The sequence below is a fragment of the Alosa alosa genome, chromosome 9 (genome assembly GCF_017589495.1).
Source record: "Alosa alosa isolate M-15738 ecotype Scorff River chromosome 9, AALO_Geno_1.1, whole genome shotgun sequence".
Classification (NCBI taxonomy): Eukaryota; Metazoa; Chordata; class Actinopteri; order Clupeiformes; family Clupeidae; genus Alosa; species Alosa alosa.
This window is the reverse complement of record NC_063197.1, coordinates 7,223,330-7,243,541: the sequence shown is the minus strand read 5'-3', so window position 1 is coordinate 7,243,541 and position 20,212 is coordinate 7,223,330. Positions and strand designations below refer to the sequence as shown.

The 20,212-nt window shown below is 46.2% G+C and overlaps 1 protein-coding gene across 1 annotated transcript in view; it reads left to right on the top strand.

Moving 5' to 3' along the window:
• agbl4 (AGBL carboxypeptidase 4) overlaps positions 1–20,212 on the top strand; it is a 351,628-nt gene that overhangs the window by 297,937 nt on the left and 33,479 nt on the right. The window contains exons 7-8 of the mRNA XM_048251844.1: positions 12,316–12,405; positions 14,846–14,960. Of these exons, the coding sequence (XP_048107801.1) occupies positions 12,316–12,405; positions 14,846–14,960 (205 nt within the window). The remainder of the gene's footprint in view (positions 1–12,315; positions 12,406–14,845; positions 14,961–20,212) is intronic.

Sequence of the window (20,212 nt, the reverse complement as noted above, 5' to 3'; positions counted from 1 at the left end):
TGTGTGTGTGTGCGTGCCTTAGGTGGGTTTCACCTGTTTTTTATTTGCCTCCTCACTAGGGTCTCGTGCAAGACTCCTCTGCGTTTAAGTATGCGTGCGCATGCCGACGGAAGGCTCCAGGGCAGTTACCACAGCAGCGGAATTGTGAAACAGCATGTCGTCCCCCACACATACACACATACACACACACAGAGACACAGACCCTCACAATCATGCGAGGATAGGACAACGCTACGGGGGGCCTTAGCCCCAGGAGACCATGGCCGTCTCTTCCTTCTTGTTATGTGTAACTTATCCTTTCGAGCAAAGCAGGCCTTAAAGTTCAGTGGCTCATTCTTCAAAAAGAACTATTATGGCTGCTCTCTGATTCATGCAGTGCTCTGACTAACCTCTCGAGTGCGCTTTCTTCCCTCCTTTTTCTCTCTTTCTCTGTCTCAACCCCCATCGCCCCCACCCCCATCTTCTCCTTGTCACTTTTTTGAAGCAAGGAGGAAAAGTCAGAGGTTTGAAGGGAAGAACTATGACCAATGTTTTCCAAGTCGAAGGCAGGCTCTTTTCAAAAAGTTTGTGTGAAGGCAAGCAATTTCGTCTGGGGTCTTCAGCCATGACAGACCCCCCCCCCCCCCCACCCTTCTTATATGTGCTTCCCCTAATGTCAGAAGTCATCTCACTACCACCCCCCCTCCTTTCTTCTTGTTCTAAGGATCTTTAATACACTATTTCACCAGATCTGTCATCGTGAACGGCTTTGCAAGTCTTTAAAAGAAAAAAAAAACGAATATCAGTTTTTCCCTTTGGCCTGACCACGTCTGGACTGAGAGGGGTCTCGAGAGGCAGCCCGAGCCCGCCGACCCCTGCTGTCGTCTGCGCTGGCATAAATCCGCGCCAGTGAGACGCCCAAAGTGCCACGGGTTTAGGCGGTGACCGAGCACTCGAGGGCCACCGTCTCTGGGCGGGCCTGCCGCCATTTCCATAATTAAGAGCTTTTCAAGCAAGAAAGCTGTCGTCCACCATGGATTGAGAGGCCAAGGGGAGGGGGCAGATTGAGAGAAGGAGCCTTGGTCCATCCTCTCTCTCTCTCTCTCAGAATACTTTATTGTCATTGCACCAAGAGAAAGCACAATGATATGTGCTGTGCACACATAAAAACGATGCTTACACACACTCCTACACACATGCACACATTCTACATAACAATACACACTCCTACACACACATGCACGCAAGCACCTCTGTCCACATTCACACTATATAGTGAAACAATATGATAAGAGCTTCATGCCAGACAATAGAATCAATAAAATATTGCACTTAACACCCCAAGGTTATTGCAAACAAATATGACATAAGAGCATCATGTCAGGCACTGAAGAGATAAATATGAAATATTGCATAATACTGTCTCAAGGTTATTACAAATGAATATGGCCAGTGTGCTGTGAAGACAAGTAGTAAGTAATAGATAAGTAATGATAAGTATCGGTTTATTCCTGAGATTATGAAGATGTAGGTGATGTCCGTAGAACAGTGGTGGAGGATGTACTGAAACTCAGTACTTAAGTAAAAGTACAAAAAAACAGAGAAATATTTACTCTAGTAAAAGTAAAAGTACCACAATGACAACCCTACTTAATTAAAAATCAAAACGAACCTGCTTTTAAATGTACTTTAAGTATTAAAAGTAAAAGTATTTGCATCCACAATTGAAGCCGGGGGCTAAAAGCTGGTCTGGCGTGTGAATATATTTTTAGAGAGTATAAAGATTGACAGAGAGAGTGCAGCTGTAAATTGAGTGTCAGGGATCTCACTCAACATGGCGGGGAGAACGAGGGAGGAGGAGGGGGAGGGGTGGATGCAATTTGCATTTGCATGCACAGGTGAGTTCTCTTGAGTGTCTTTGGTAGGTACAGCCGCAGTTGATTTTTTTTTTTTTTTTCAGACCAACTCAGGTCCTCAGAGATGTAGGTCCCCCGAAACTTAAGAGACCCTATCCCCCTCCTCTTGTTTGATGGTTAGTGGAGAGAGAGGACCTCTCTGTGTCTCCTGAAGTCAGTGATGATTTCTTTTGTGATCATCTGATGGCGACGTCGGGAGCCATGATGAAGCCAACGAGCTGCTGATCAGCAAGAAGATCGCCATCATGACTTCAGACTGTTCTGTTCTTCCGGTGCTCTGCTCTCCAGACTGTCAGTGAATTCTCCGGGTTGGTCAGTGAAAGATCATATTCAGTTGTGAACACACAGCTGTGCGTAGTTTCACACGGGTCATCATTGCCCTTAGACATTTTCAGCCGGTTGGAAATTGGTCTAATTTAACATTTTTTCTTTTTAAATTTATTTTCTTTTATACTTTTTATTTGTTCATGTGTTCTGTTGTATGTCTTGGTGTCACTACGCCACTCCTTCTGGCATCTTTTGGGTTTATTTTTTAAATGTCTTGGAGTCACGGGTCCGCTGGTGACTACGCTGCTCCGTCCTGCATCTTTTGTCTTATTGTCTTTTGTTATGTGTCAATGTCTTGTATGTGGAGCGCTTTGGATTGCACTCTGTGCATGTTAAATGCGCTATATTGACTTGACTTGACTTTTGTCTTTTTGATGTTCAGTGTCTGTACACCATCCTGTGAATTTGCAGACTTCATCTCTGTAGGCATTCCTCAATTTTGTCGTTGAATGCAGGTTTTACTTGATGCCTTTCTTCAGGTTCTGTCTGGCGGCAGTGTGCTGTTCTCCGTGGCCTGATCTAAACGCAGCGTTGCACTCTTCGAAGAGGGTTCGGATTTCCCTTAGTCATCCACAGTTTCCTGTTTGTGAAAACACAGCCATGATTGTTGATGGTGACGTTTTGAACACAGGTCCTAACAGAGAACAGTGTTCTAGAATTTTTTTAAAAAAAAAAACAGGTTTTTGTTGGTGCACTCCAAACAGTCCTGTAGTTGTAGAGAGGCTTCCTCAGGAAAGGTGTTTTACCCTTCTGGAGACCGGTTTCTGTTTTTTAATAATTGAGCTATAAGCAGACACTCCAAAAAAAACACCAAATGGCTGTCTCTGTCCTTTTTTAAACTCTCTTTCCTCTCAGCTGTCACCTCCGTCACTCGTGACCTCAGTTGTCATCTCTGTCGCGCTTGAAGTGCAGAAATCTCTCCATTTCACATGGTCCAGGCTCTTGATTGCGGCAAATCGATCCCTAATCACGCGGCTCCGTCTGCTTTTATCCCCCGCTGTGTTGCGCTCTCTCGTCTCGAGAAGCGGGGTTATGTTTACATGCCACATCCTGCAGGGCTCCTACAACTCCACACCACACCACACCACAGCACACCACTCCACACCACACCACACCACTCCACACCACACCACACTACTCCACACCACACCACACCACACCACACCACACCAGCATACCACAGCACACCACACCACACCACACCACTCCACGCCACTCCACACCACACTTCTCCACACCACACCACACCACGCCCTCCCACACCACACCACACCACACCACTCCACACCACACCACACCACACTACTCCACACCACACCACGCCACACCACACTACTCCACACCACACCACACTACTCCACACCACACCACACGCTTTAATCACCCTTTTCAGGTCAGCTTTTTCTGAGTGTGTTTGCGTGTGTCTCTGTATGTGTGTGTGTGTGTGTGTGTGTGTGGAGCCACCGTCACCTGCCACGGCCACTGTCAGTTGAAAATCTCCTCGCTCCTGATTGCCCACTTCAGTCCAACTCACTGCAGCTCAATTATAGTGTCCAGGAGAAGAAGGCTTTACAATGGAGGCTTGACCTGGGTGCACTTTTCCCTCTCCCTCTCATCTTCTGTCTCTTTCCCTCTCTCTCTCTCTTTCCTCTCCCTCATCTTCTCTCTTCTCTTCCCCTCTCAGCTTTCTCTACCGCTGTTATTGCCGTGCCTCCCTGTGTCCTTGGCTGTCTGAGCTCTAATTGTCTCATGCTAATGCTATGGTTCCTGTCCTCTTTTTAACTGCACGGCTCTGTTTCTAGTGTTTTTTCTCTAAGTCTTTCTTCCTGTGCAAGTAGAGGAACTATAAAAGGTGAATAGTCGGCTTTGGGAAATTGTTTGGCCACCGCGGACGTGAAGGTGGAAGTGTGTTGTGTTAATCTGTGCGTGCGCCGAACCTGGCCTTTGTGCTGTTTGGAGAGTGTGTGTCGTTCGAGATCCAGCTTTGCTGGGGATGGTTTATGGGTGTGCAAACAGGGTTTGGCACCAGCGTCTCTGGCGGTGCCCCCAGACGAGCCGAATAAATCTGGACTCCTCCTGTGCCCCTCCTGTCTCATTGCGTGCCTCGCCACGACCTTTTCTGTTCTCAGGCAAACACCGCCATGAAACTCCATCGGCTTGGAGAGCCCCCACTGTGTCCTTGAGGAGGGATGGCTGGCATGAGGACCAAAAAAAAAACGAAGAAAGAAAGAAGGAAAGAAGAAAAACAAATAAATATGTCTAAATATCTAGATTGTTTCATAGTTTAGTAACACAGTCACACTAATAGAATAACATGAACTTGTATTTATATAAACAAGGGAGAGATCTAGAGAGATGGACCAGGGGAGCATGAAAAGACCGAGTGAGAGAGAGAAATGTTGTGAAGTGGAGGGAGAAGGACTTGTGTAGTGTGGTGAGCCCTTGCAATTATTCCAAGGCCTGTACAGAGAGCATCTGACCAGCTGTGTCTGAGCAGTCATCTGCATCATATTCCAAAGCCCTGTATGAATTCAGCATGAGCTCCTAGAGAGACACACACTTCCAGACCAGGCCTGATCAAGCATGATGGCAGGGAAGAGAGATGGACGTGTAGGGTATGCGTGTAAAGTATGTTTGACTGTTAAGAAAAATGATCCCTGATGAATCTTGACTTGTAATGTGAAATCATATTAAGTATATAAATAACTGTGCGAGCCTGCATGCGTGCGTTTGTGTGTGTGTGGATCGTGGGATTGTGGCTCTGGAAACCTTCCGAGATGAGAAAGTGAGAGTGAGAGCCTTTCCTCAGACAGTAAGCGCTTTCAGACATACGTGTAAGACCGGAGGTCCTGCCGATGTTAAACGGTGGGGCTGTCTATCTGAACGACATAACCGGTCATGTGGAAGTCCGAATTCACCCGGTGTTTATACTACTCCCCCCCTAGTGTTTCCTCCGGACATTATGTAAATGTGCTGTGTCTGAATGAAGCATAGAACATGCGGTTAAGATTCACACCTAGTGAGAGGGCGTGTTGGTGACGTTTCTTTCGTGCGTCCATGTGGTTAGATCTGACTTAAATGCCAGTGTTATGATGGAGTGGCATAATGCTGTACAGAAAATCTCTGAACTGGAAAGATGCAGACATCACGGAGCTACTGTCCATGAGGGCATACAACATTTTGATAGAACACATTAAGGGAATGGCAAGAGACGTTCGGTTGTAGCCTACAATTGCATGGCAAACGAATTCAAAAGACTGAATCACCATAAGCAGAAGGCGCTGAAAAGGCAGTAGCCTACAGCGACGTCGTTGACGACAATAACAGGAGTATTTAATAAATTGTTAGCCAACACGGTTTTCTGTTCATTGATACCTCGCTGAGCTCGCTGATATTTGTTGAGCATATATGCCTAGAGAAAATGAAAACGAAGTAAAGCCAACTTTGTTACAAGCTCCTTACGTAAAAGCAATAGACACATGGGGAGAGGATGCTTTTGGAAAAAATAAACCATGAAAAAACTAACAACTTCACTGTTATGTTAGTATTTTGTTTATTGCTTAAAAACGTTGTATGATAGCCTTGCAGTCTTGAGTTAGCCTACTGAATTGGCTGGTAGCCTACCATAAAGTTTGTGCATGCTCTCTACATAACGTTGAAAACAGATAAATGTGTTTATTCGAAGCACACATACAAATACTGTTTGCTTACTTGACTAGCCTACTTCAAGTATTAGCCTACGCACAATAGATTTGTCTTCTTTAGCCTACATAATGCATAGGCTACACGTTGTAAACAAAAAGCAGCTGTGACAGGCAGCGGCCGCATATATTCTGCATCATATCTCGCATCTTGTGAACTCTACAAGCCCCCACCCCTCACTCGACAACCACACGGAGATTCTGTAATGTGCGTGTATGTCGTTCACACATACGTCCGTGTAAGGTCAGTATTAGGTCCGCAGGTTAGCATCATATCTGAATCATGCGAAGGGTAGGACCTCCGTTTGACAAACCTCCGCATGTACTCCGGAGGTTATATCTGTGTGTGTGTGTCTGTGTGTGGATGTGTGTGTGTGTGTGTGGGGGGGTAAAGGGTGGGAACTGCTGGGTGTCTCTGGTCACACCTCTCACATCACACTAACATATTCATACCCTCAGACACACACACACACACACACTCTCAACCACACTTACTTACTCACACACAGACACGCAAACACATACCCGGACACCTCGAGAGGACAGCTCTAACCGACCCCCACGACCTTTCACCCCTTCAAGCTAATGACCGTGATGCGGACTGACCTGTGCAGTGTCAATGTCGGACCTGGACCGGCAGCGACAGCAGCGGCAGCAATAGCCTTGTAGAGAGGAGTGTGTGTAGCATTGCGCTCCTTCGTAGCGAATATTGGCCGAGGCCGACCAAGCAAGTTGTTTGTGGGGAGAAGAGGGAATTGATTTTTTTTTTTTCACAAGCTTTCAGAGCATTATCAGATAGCCAGAACGGGGGGGCTAGCACCTCTCACAGATAATCCAGCGCGTCCTTTTCTTGCTGAAAAGTCGCGTGTCATTTTTAAATCAAGCGGATGTGGCAGACGCATTGTGCCTGATTCAATCGCGGAGAAAGATGCCATTTTCCCCAAATATGATACGCAGCAAATCCTGCCCGCTCCGACACAAGCCCAGCTAATTGTGTTATGTCAGGAACCTTTTCAGCTCTCTTCAGCTGGGATTGGAAGTGGTGAGTCGCACATCACACCCGCTTGCTAAAGAGAAAGAGACGCCGCCGCGTGGCGCTGGCAGAGTAACCTTCAGCTTTTTCCATTCCATTTTTGGTTGTTTGTCAAAAGCCATCTCTCTGCGGTGCAGAAATTTACATATTTATCAAATCTGATGGTTATATGACATCTTTTAATTTTTGATGTGCTTCTGGGGCCTGGGCGCTGTAATGTGGTGGCGGGTGTGACTTTCTCAGGTGAAGAATGTGCTGAGCTGGCTGTCTGGTCCAAGGGTGTGGGCATAAATTTACCCTCCTCCGCTCCCCATCCCAATCTCTCTCTCTCTCTCCATCTCCCTCTCTTTCTTCATTCAATCTCTTCTCTCTCATACACACACACACACTCTCTCTCACTGTCTGTCTCTCACATCCACACACACACAAACACACACACACACACAAACACTCTCTCTCTCCACTCCTCTCTTTCTTCCTCTCTGCCTCTCCTCCCTTCCTCTCTTTCGCAAGGCTCTGGCTACTCTTGCTTTCCTGATATAAGTAGGTTTCTCTGCTTATCTGAGTGGATGTGACAGCGCTTTTCATTTCCCTGATGAGGTTGGCTGCTAAGAGTCTTTTGCTATAACGATATATAAAATGTGCAATTGTGTAAAACTATATTTAAGAATGACTTATATTGAAGAATTTAACTACATAGCGGAATTTTGGATAAAGAAGCTAACATTTTCATAGTTTACTGCCTTGTTTCAAGTAATCCACTTTAGACTCACCACTTTAGCAGTCATTTTTTAAAAAGAATATGCTGTAGTTCTTCCTCTTATCTGCGTTAAAAGCATACAAATGAAGTCATCAGTTTGTATTTCACAAGTCTTAGCATTACAAGCCGAGTTAAATGCTCTGTCTCCAACACAGCCTTGATGCTTCTGGCAGCAGCAATCACATTCATCTTGCTTCTCTGGCTGCCTTGCCTGGTTTGTTTCCCACTTTTTGGGTGTATGTGTGCACGCTGTTGAGCTTTACCGCCCCCTGCTGACGGGACAGTGGTACTACTGTTGTCTCAGAGGAAGGGCTCCGGCAAGTTGCCGCTACAAGCCTGCAGCAGTGGCAGTACAGAGACAGAGAGCGAGAGAAAGCTGGAGCTGGCGGCTGCTGCTCCGACCCTCTCCTGTCTTTCCGCTGGAGGAGGATAAATTTGAGATCTCCCTCTAAGTGGCCCTCGTGGAAATCTCCCAGATACAGGCGCAGAGCGCAAATTAGCATGAAAGCATATTTAGCGCAGCATTATTTAGATGCTCCTGGAGGATTTGTAGGTCAGCAGGCTTATTGTGAGCTTTTTTTTTAATACACGGCTGTTGGGCTTTTTTCCTGGGCGGATAAAGAGGAGCGAGGCGTTGCGGACACGCCAGGTTAATTCTGCGCCTCGGCGAACTCCTCCTCAGACCCTTCGGGCGGTTCTGCTGCAGCTACCTCCGCCCCGACGGAGTTAGTAGTACATTTTTTTTTCTTTTTCACGCCGGGAGCCCGGTTGAGTCGGGTCAGGGCCAAGGTGGATTTTATAACTGATGGAATTTCACACCCAGGCGAGCGAACACCACTGGCAGTCCCACTGAAATGCAAGCACTCACATTTACAACAAACGCCACTGTCTCTCCGCAGAGACTACTGAATGGCAAAGCCATTCATCTCTGTGAAGGGCACAGAGAGCGAGAGAGAGAGTGCAATGAAACGAGAGAGAAAAAACAGAGAGAGGGCTAAATAAAAGCAGTGGGGGTGCCGTCTCTTTTCTATTCCTTCAAAACATAGAGTGATGCTTCATGTTAAAGCCTCCTTCCTTAGCGCTGGTGCAGTGGTTTGCGAGTCTCCTGTAACTAAAGTGGCTTTAAAGAGAAAAGGCTGCATATTGGCAATTAGCATTTCCCCAGCTCAGCACAACCTAGACTGGGGGGGTCGATAAGATATTAAGCTTGTGTACATAGCAATGAGGTACACAATCACTTTGGGCCGTTTAGGACACACAGAGTGTGTTGGAACAGCGCTTTAGACATGATATATTATTGACCCTGCATCACCGATTGACCCAACGCCTGGTAAACAGCCAAAGCGTGTGTGTGTCTGTGTGTGTGTGTGTGTGTGTGTGTGTGTGTGTGTGTGGACAACAGCATTGCTTAAGTGATATTGTAGTACTCAGTGTTGAATTGGTAAGTAGTGAATGGGCATGAAAAGAGAAAAATGGCTTGGGAGATCCTGCAGTGTATGAGCTCTATCTGTGTGTGTGTGTGTGTGTGTGTGTGAAGCTCTTGAGCAGTGCAGTAACATCTCGGCCATGACAAGGACCTCCAGTGCAGCACTTTTAGCATTGAGCACCCGTCAGTGACACCGCAGGCCTCGAGTGAAGGAGTGAAGTAGCGCTCTGCTTTTCAAACAGGCAGTGGCTCAGGCAGTCATGAAATCATCAACAAAAGTGCCCCACAGTACCCCCCACACACACACACACACATGCATGCACAACACACACAAACACACACACACAGCTTCCTGTGGGAAGGCAGTGGACATAATGTATTAGGGCCACCCTTGTTTTTACAGGCCTGATATGTGCATGTATAATTCAGGGTGAGGGCTGCATAATGCATGCGGCCATTTCATGTTTGATTCATGGACGGCGACTCTGAGAGGGATCCGGCCACTCTTTGTGGTCTTGAGGCCTGGGCAGGAGTGATCCCTCAACACAACACACACACATACACACACACACACACACACACTCTTATACACACATGCACACTTTTAGACAAACACACACACCGACACACACACACACACACACACAGACATTGTGAGGGCCTTTATCCTCCCAGCTGACGCAGGGTTTGTCTGAGGTCCTGAGGATGTCCAGAGATGTCCATTTTAAATAGACATCTTCCCTCTTCTCTCTATGAAACGATTCTCAGCTCAGGGAAGCAGATGGAAAAGAAAAGAATAGCAGCATCAGTGTGGATTTGGGGACATTCAGTCCCATTGCAGTATTACATAAACCTTGCTATGGTGTAATTATACTTTTAACTACAGTGTAATATAATTCCTAACAAAGGTTAACAGCATACCGGTGCCTTTAATTGCATATAATCTAGGTTTAGGTTACATTTAGGGTTAGTGGAGAGAACTATTATATGTGTGTGTGTGTGTGTGTTTACTCATGCATGTGTGTGCAAGCGTGTGTGTGTGTGTGTGCGTTTACTCATGCACGTGTGTGCAAGCGTGTGTGTGTGTGTGTACGTGTACGCTTAGGGTTATTGGAGAGAGCTATTACATGTGGATCATTGGTGTGCTTACTGATATAGTTACAATGTTGTAGTGATATGGGTTTTTCCATTTCCATTTTTGTATCTCTGCATGTGTGTGTGTGTGTGTTTTGCAGGCCCTGCTGTGTGTTGTGAGTGCGGTGTAAAAGCAAGCCAGCACACACACATGCACCCATACACAAGCAAGCATGCACACACACAGAAAAGCAGGCCCACATGCTTGCAGGAGAGGGTCTGTCAAGGCTGATCACAATGACTCTGGCTGATAAGGCAATTTGATCATAATGAAACTTGATCACTCGCTTAGGAAATATAGCAGTGACACTCATTATTCTCTCTCTCACTCTCTCTCCTACTCTCTCTCTTTATCTCTCTCTCTTTCCCACTCTCTCACTTTCTCTCACTATCTCTCTGTCGCACGTGTACACTTTTTCTGCACAAACTTTTATGTGTAGGATCACCACGACAACCTCTGGATGCACAGCACATTTGGTGAAACTCCGACCATGGGGGGCACTGCAACTAATGCATTTCTGCATCTCCGTGGTGGCCCTACTACAGTATATTTCACACACACACACACACACACACACTTTGGTTGTTGTCACCAAAGAATATTTTAGTACTGATGCTGCTGCAGACTTGCTTTAGTGAGGAAATTGATATGTGTAATTTATTTTCTGTGGAGAGAGCATGCAGGATTAGGCAGCAGCCATGTTATGGACTGTTATGCGGTATATCTCATTTCAGTTGTACAGTTGTCCTCATACTTCTTTTTAATTGTTGTTTATTTTTACTATCTATCTATTACCTTTACTGGGAAGCATGGTGGCACAGTGCCTGTTGTTTTTTAAATGTGCTACATAAAATAAGCAAAGCTGAAACGCATACCAAACCTGCACCAGAGGTGTGTGTGTATGTGTGTCTGTGTGTCTGTGTGTGTGTGTGTGTGTGTGTGTGTGTGTTAAATGTGCTACATAAAATAAGTGAAGCTGATGCGCAGACCGAACCTGCACCAGAGGTGTGTGTGTGTGTGTGTGTGTGTGTGTGTGTGTGAAAATAAGTGAAGCTGATGCACAGACCAAACCTGCACCAGAGGTGCCATTCTCTGTGCAGTGGCAGGTGGAACAGGATGAGGGGATTTCACCCCCCATCCCCCACACACACACAGGCAGGCTGACCCCCACCACCCCCTACACCCCTCCCCACCCCGGCCCTCCTTTCAGCCAGGGAGTTTCATTAACCTGAGAGGCCCCCTGGTCGCTTCCCACCCAGGCTAACTTCTCAAAAGGACAGTCCGCATGCATTTAAAAGCCACAATACACTGCAGCCTCGGCATTGTGTACACTGACAAAGCTCTCCAGAGAATGTCAGGTGTCTGTGTGTGTACATACATACACACACACACATGCATGTGTGTGTGTGTGTGTGTACTCATGCATGTGTGTGTGTGTATGTATGTACGTACGTGTGTGTGTGTGGGTGGGTGTGAGCGAGAGAGAGAGAGAGAGAGAGGAGATATAGAGAAGTGGAGGGTCTGTGGGGCTGTTTGGTCTTTGATTTGTCATTGTTGCCTGAGAAAACCAACACCGTCCTGGTACTGCGCTTGGATTCAATTGTGTTCTAATACACACTTCTTGGACACAAACTGCATCCCTAAAGTACATCCCTTGACTGAATGAATACAGAACTCAGTCTCCTGCCTCTCGAGTGACGCTGGATTGCATTTCTTCCATAAGGCTTTCTAGGATACCAGAGAAACACACAAGCCATCTGGGGCTTAAAGGGCTTTGTAGGGGGACACTCAGGGCCTCCCTCACCCCAGCCTCCCTTTCCCTTCTTACAGTCATGAGAGAGAGAGAGAGGGAGAGAGAGAGAGAGAGAGCACTTACCTGCCATAACCCTGCCATGTTTGTCCAGCTGTTCAAAACCATGGCATGGTCTGACCTGTCCATCTTTATCTCTGTTTGTTTGTTTGTGTGTGTGTGTGTTTGTGTGCATGCATGTATGTGTGTGTGTGTGTGTGTGTGTGTGTGTGTTTGATTTGCTTACAGTTCACCTCAGCCCAGACAGAGAGAAGAAAGTGGTCTTCCTCACTGCCCGCGTGCACCCAGGAGAGTCCCCAGCCTCCTTCATCTGTCAAGGCAAGTCACACTCCTTCTCCTCTCTCTCTCTCTCTCACTCTCTCCCATTCACCCTCTCCCTCTATCCTTCCTGCCACTTTCTTATGCTGTCCTTTCTCTATCCTCCTCTCGTTCCTCTTTCCTTACCATGCGCTATGCTAATACCAGCCTGAAGTGCAAGAAACTGTGTGTAAAGCCAGGAAGTTGTGCAAGCTGTTGCTGTAGGTGGGACTCTAGTGAGATGACTTCAGCAATATATAGCCTCTCAAAATAGCGAGTTTAGCCAAACGCTTTCGCTAAGACAAATAATGGGGGCCGTTGAGACTCCTGTAATATCTGATGGCGATCCAGAAACAAGGTGTGTGCTTTGGAACTGTGGTGGTGGAGGGTGCTGCTGAACAGGGATAAAGTGACCTCGTGCAGAGGAGAGGGGATTTAGGGAAGTCATTATGCTGGGTCTTTTACCCACATCTGATTATGTTGGTGCCTAAACTGCCGCCTCTTGGTAGCGTTAGACAACACAGACACATAAGCTGACAGACAAAGGGCTTAAGGCCTCCTCCTGTTGTTATACTTCATTATTGAACAATTTCACATAATCTTTTAGGGGATATTTTCTGTTGTCTTTTTTCATTTGACTGATATCCTTCAGGAAAGCAGGAGATATTTGTTTCCAATCTTTTCTTCATTCTCTTGTGTCCTTTAGATGAGCTTCATAATGTTTTTGAGTTTTTCTTTTATTCTGTTTTCATTTGACAGAATATCCTTTATTAATATACCATAATCCTATATCTCTGCCTGTTTTTTTAGTCTCTTCTTACTTTCCATCCTTTCATGGAGCATCATAATGGTGTTTGTGATAGAATTTCTCTTGTTGGACGGACCTTCTCTGGCTTGACATCCTATAATGTTGACGTTTTGAAGCCTCTCCTGTTTGACTGATAGCCTTTAGTAGTGTACCGCGAGGAGGCAGGAAGGAAGCAGTTCTGTGCTCAATGTCACTTTGAACTGCAACTGAGGAGGCCAGCACTAGTCTCACTCCTTTCCTCTGCCCTCTCTCTCCTCTACTCTCTCCTCTTTCCACCTCTCCTCTCTTCTCTCTTTCTTCTCTCCTTGTGGGGAGGGTCCGGTGGGGAGGGTGGGCAGGCAGGTAGTTTTTAACATATACTTATATATTTTTTTTTAATGAAATGATGTATTAATGGGTCTAAAGGAAGGTTGATACTGTTGTGTATGGACCTCATGTTTCAGTGAGAGATGGCGTAATGACTTATTCACTAAACAGATGATAAACCTTCTCTCCTCTCCTCTCATTTCCACTCCTATCCTCTCCCCTCCCCTCTTCTCCTCTCCTCTCCTCTCCTCTCATTTCCACTCCTCTCCTCTCCACTCCACTCCCCTCTTCTCTTCTCTTCTCCTCTCCTCTCCTCTCCTCCCCTCTTCTCCTCTCCTCTCCTCTCCTCTCCTCTCCTCTCATTTCCACTCCTCTCCCCTCCTCTCCTCTCCTCTTCTCTGCTCTCCTCTCTCCTGTCTCCACCCCAGTTGTGCAGATGTGCATGAGTAGCTCAGGAAGTGTGAGCAATCAGCCGCAGCACCATGTGGTCTGAACCATACCTGTGCCCCCGCCACCCCCCCCAACCTGCCCCCCCTTGCCACATTGACTCAATTAGTGAGCTTGTTATGCCTCCATTAGCTCTAATGAGTGGGACAGAGGAAGAGGTGCTGGTGGAGAGGGGAGTGTTAGCGACCGCTAACCGTCACATTGACCTCTCCCTCTATCTCTCTCTCTCTCTCCTTGCTCTCTCTTTCTCTTTCCCACATTCTCTCTGCTCTCTCTCCCTCTCTCTCTCTCACTCTCTCTCTCCCCCACACCCTCTCCTCTACCATCCTCCTCTCTGTTTGTTGTTTGCCTGTCAATTATCCTCTGCCGACCTCAGGGCAACAGAGGCATTGCTGAACAGACTGACACTATTGACATCTCTCTCTTTCTCCCTCCCTCTGTCTCTCTCTCTCTCTCTTTCTCTCTCTCTCTCTCTCTCTCTCTCTCCATCTCTCTCTGTCTCTCATTTCAGACAGATAGTATTATCTCTTTGACTAGGAGAGGGATATGGGCTGTGGGCTAATCAGCTCCTGTGCGTGGCCCGGTTTTATCCCTCTGCCAGCTCCATCCCATTTGTATTGATTGAGGCCGGATGGCTCCGATTTCCTCTCTGATTTTCAAATGCCCCTCTATGTCCTTTTCTTCTTGTCCCACCCAACACAATTAGCAGGGGCCTTGAGTGCTGTCTTGAGTTGTCTTTGTGTGTGTGTGTGTGTGTGTGTGTGTGTGTGTGGTGAATTTTAGCTTTTTTTAAGAGCAAAAAAGAAATCTACTTTAATTGCCATTCTAGACAGGGTAGACGTGTCCTTGTTTACATCATGTGTCTGTGGTGACAGAGTGACGTGATGTGTCCTCCTTCAGGATTTATCGACTTCCTGGTCAGCGAGCATCCCGTGGCCCAAATCCTGAGGGACCATGTGGTCTTTAAAGTCGTCCCCATGCTCAATCCAGATGGAGTCTATTTGGGAAACTACAGGTAAGGCAATACTCCATTATGAGGTTCTTGACTACAGCAAAGGACAGCAAATACATGGGTCATGTGACTTGGGCACGTCCAAGTTAAGTGTGCTTTATGTGTCATGTGTTCTGTTTGTTGGAATACTCTTAAAACAAATGTGTTGTCCCTATCTGGACACAGAGATGTGTTAAAAAACAACGCAAGTTGTGTTATTTTCAACACATATTGTGTAACAAATAAAAAAGGGAAACAACACAAAATGTGTTGTCCCTATCTGGACACAGATATGTGTGAAAAACAACACAAGTTGGGCTGTTTTAACACATTTGTTTTAAGAGTGAATGTACAGTGTTAGAACGTAATATTTTGCTGGATCATTGCATAGTTTTTTGCTGTTATTTATCAAAACTCCATATTCAACAAAGAAATTATGCTATTTCTCTATATTAGGGAATATGTTAGCATTACATTGTCATTCACAAAGTCGTACATCCCGTTGCTTCTCTTGCTAATTATTTTACTTACATGTTATAACACACTCCTATGTAAGGGCACCACTATTGGTTGAAATTCTGAGTTGGAGGCAAAGCATGATGGGATATGGAATGTCCAGTGAGCTGGCCAGGAGCTCATTTGTTCGCTCTCCGTGGATGTGCTTCCCTTTCTCTTTCTCTCTCTGTCTCTCTCTCTCCCTCTCTCTCTCTCCCTCTCTCTCTCTCTCTCTCTCTCTCCCTCTCTCTCTGTCTCTCTCTCTCTGTCTTTGTTGACAGTTGAGCTCAGCGTAATTGCAGCGGTGGTTCAGCCTGTTGCAGATAGCTTAAATCAATTCCCAGCAGTAACCCCCCTGCTGTCTGCTGTCAGTCCACACGCATGCATGTATGCAGTCACACACACAAGTCAAAGACACACAAGTCTCTCCGCTCTCATTCTCTCTCCTTCTCTTTCTCCACAACCCCCCCCCCCCCCATTCTCTCTCATACACATACACACACACACACACATGTATATGGATACACACATGCTTTCTGTGAGGGGCTGTACAAACTGTACAAAAACACATATGAGCACACACATTTTACACTATGATTAGTCATATTAGTGTGTATGATTAGTCATATTAGTGTGTATGATTAGTCATATTAGTGTGTGTGTGTGTGTGTGTGTGTGTGTGTGTGTGTGTGTGTGGTGGATGCAAGTGTGTGTTTGAACACAGCTCTAGGCTCCTTTACTGCCTCTGCATAGCCACCCTACAGCCTGGCATCACCTCCATACCCCACTGCCCAGAAATGCCATTTACTTAATGGGAACTGGACCTCAGGAATACCAATAAGGAGAAGTCTGCTGCAGTGTGTGTGTGTGTGTGTGTGTGTGTGTGTGTGTGTGTGTGTATGTGTGTATGTGTATGTGTATGTGTGTGTGTGTGTGTGTGTGTGTGTGTGTGTGTGTGTGTGTGTGTGTGTGTGTGTGTGTGTGTGTGTGCGTGATCTTGAAACTGAATATGTTCTGCAGAACTCCACAAAGATTCATTTTGAGAAAATCCCAGCCAGCACCTAGTTTTCTGTCTGTCTGTCTGTGTGTGTGTCTGTGTGTGTGTGTGTGTGTGTGTGTGTGTGTGTGTGTGTGTGTGTGTGTGTGTGTGTGTGTGTGTGTGTGTGTGCGCGTGATCTTGAAACTGAATATGTTCTGCAGAACTCCACAAAGATTCATTTTGAGAAAATCCCAGCCAGCACCTAGTTGTCTGTCTGTCTGTCTGTCTGTCTGTCTGTGTGTGTGTGTGTGTGTGTGTGTGTGTTGAATATGATTTGGGATGGGTTTGTGAGCACATGTGAGTATATGTAGGGTAAGGGTGTGGGTTTTTTTTTTCATGGTCATTCAAATGTGCTCGTGGCTGCCATCTGGTGTTAGGCTGTGTGTACTACATGCAGGAACTCGAGCTCTTGAACTCTCATGCTCAGTGGCACCCAGGTCAAAGCCGGATCAGTCAGATTCTAGCTATGTTCAAAACTTACACTCGCTCATACACTCACACACTCTCTCTCTCACTCACTCACTCACCCACTTGCCCATACCCTCACTCACTCACTCACTCACTCATACACTCACACACTCTCTCTCTCTCACTCACTTAATCACTCACTCACTCACTTACTCACTCACCCACTCACCCATACCCTCACTCGCTCGCTCATACACTCACACACTCTCTCTCTCACTCACTTACTAACTCACACACTCATAAACTCACACACACACTCACTCACTCGCCCATGCACTCACATACTCTCTCACTCCTTCACTCACTCACCCTCTCCCACACATATACGTTTACACACTCACTCTCACTCACTTTTAGAACATCTCTGCTAACATACAAATTAAGGAATATCTGGTCCTCTTCTTCAATGCATTCTCCTGGATGTGGTACTGTCGTACTGGATATTCTAAACAGAGCTTTTGTGTGACGGTACCCGACGGGCCGACAAATATTTAGAAATTGTCGTCGGGTTAGGTTCGGGTTCGGACACATGGGGGCGATATGCATTTGGAAGCTTTACATTTAAAATAGCTTATTATGTTGGGTAACCAACAGATCTGCTTTAGGGGAGACCGGGGTTGGTTGTCACAATTTTTACTCATGCATGAATTGCTCATCTTCAAAAACTCTTTCAGCAGTAATTCCTACATGAAATGAAAGCTTGGGGTCTTGGCTTTAAATGTGTATAATTTTTACTTTTAGAATGTATTGTAACAGGGAGCAATTAACCATCAAAGACACTCTGACACAATGTGACAATCAACCCCATCACGGGGTTGGTTGTCACAGGGTATGGGGTTGGTTGTCCCATTTTATCACTGAAATCCCAGTTTCAATGGGATTTCAGTGATAAAATGGGATCTTAAAAAATGATGTGTAACTTTTTAGTTTTTTAAGATAGAAACTGCAAATAAGTTTTAATATGAATACCACCCCTATGATAGTTATCATCAATGCCCCTTACGTTTAAACAATGGGATTAAAGGAGGTGATCAGTTACATGAATTGTCTACTGTGTTGAGAAATAAAATGATATCATTTTCAGTGCTAAAACCTCCTTATTATCATGTAAGTTGCTAACAAAGTTGCAAACACAGTGACAACTGTGTCACAGTGATAACAAACACATGTGACAACCAACCCCACGAGCTATGTGACAACCATCCCCAACTGACCTCTTGACAAAGATGTTAACCTAGCTGCCACATGGCTTTAACTTGATAGCTAAAATATGACTCAAAATAATGCTACTACCTTTGGCTTTTTAATGAGTGTTTTGTTTTTGAACTACTAATATCCTACAAGCTCTCAATACAAAAACAACACCAACATGAAAATTTACTTTGACCCATGAAATTTAAAAATAGTCTCCTCACCTCAATGCTGTGTGTCTGCTCAGCAAAATTCCTAGTGCAAATGAGTAAGCTATCAAAGGGTAACAGTTTGATATCAAAATTTTACCACAGCATCACCTAGTGTGCCTGGAATAAGCAATGTGACAACCAACCCGTGAGACAACCAGCCCCGGTCTCCCCTACATGATGAAAACGTTTGTTTTTTGAAGGCCTAACAACTTTCTTCTTGTATGCAAGATTTGTTTTATGTAGCCGTGACATCGCATGTGTATTTCAGGCGGCACGTCTTGGGTAACGTTAAAAAAAGGTTTTAGCCTATAAGACCAAAGAAAACTAAGCAAATTAAGTCTATAGGCCTACTATGTGAGGTCCTATTTGCGTTGCATAGGCTACTGTGGTATAAAGATCGGTAGGCTATAAGGTCGTCTCGTTCAACTGGAGGAGGATATCCTCGAGTTGCCCCAATTAACGTTGATGCTGCATATGGATCAGTGACAGAGGGACTGTAGTTTCAAAGACTGTTGCAGTTCATTTCAAGACTTCGTCAATGGTAAGACTAGAATTCTACTTGCTTGGGCCTCTTGTTATGTGCGCTGTGTGTGACCTGCGTGTGCACGCTTATCTGATTCTGTAGACAAGAATTCAATTTGTTGTTTGTTCCGTTTAATGGGCTAAAGACAGGCTATCCACAAACGTGAGCGTTTAATCACTAGCATGGGAATAACTGAGGCATCATCTGCGTCGGGCTCGGGTCGGGTTCAGACATAAAAATGAAAATGTCTGTCTGGTTCGGGTCGGGTTCGGACACAACTCTGTCGGACGCGGGCCGATTTCGGACAGAAATTTGCGGCCCAAACCGCACTCTAACACACACATCTTCACACAATCCTGATGCCCAAGGTCAGCTGGGGGGGTAGAGTGTGACGGAGTGAAACGAGTGTCTCATCAGCAGTCGCTGTGTGGGGTTGGGCTGTCGTCCGCTCCCAGGAGCAACAAGAGGCGGACTGAGCCTCAGCCATCAGCTAGATGCGCTAGAGGAGAAATGGATACCCTCACTCCTCCTGTCCTCTATCTGTCCCTCTCTCTCTATCTCTCTCTCTCTCGCTCTCTCTCTCTCCGCTCGTCCGGCAGCCGACAGGGCCTTTCTGCCGGGTCAGCAGCCGTCAGCATCTGGACGTGAGGATGGAACAGATGCCCAGAGCTTCGCCCACGATGAGCGAGCGAATCAATGGCACAGACGGCTGCGGCTTCGGCTGGTGCTTACCGTCGAGTTAGCCGCTGCGCCCGCTGTGCCATTGGTGGCATTGACCCCAACCCCGAAAAAAGTCACGGGCACGGGCTCTCCAGTCCACTCTCCTTGCATTGGAAGCCCAAAGGACACACACACACACACACATACTGTACATACATCCACACTCTAACACACACACACACACACACACACACACACAGGTGCTCAAAGACACAAGATCACACACATACACACAAGCACGCACACACTCTCACACACAGTCTAGGACACAAAACCTTACACACATGCATTGCACACACTCCAACTCGTCCACTCTCATGGAGTTGGCTGATGGCCTGTCATCCATCTGGGAACTGATTGGAGTTAGATAGCGGCTTTTACAGCACTGATGCAGGAGCCCCAGAGCCTCCACAGAGCCAAACAACAGATAGAGAGAGAGAGGGAGAGAGAGGAAGAGAGAAAGAGAGAGGGAGACAGAAGGAAAGGGAGAGAGAGAGGGGGTGGGAGATAGGTAGAAAGATCAAGAGAGAGAGGCAGAACAAGAGAGAGAGATAGGGAGAGGAAAAAAGGAGAGAAAGAAGGAGAGAGAGCTAGAGAGAGGTGGGATGGAGAGAGAGGGCAAAAAAGA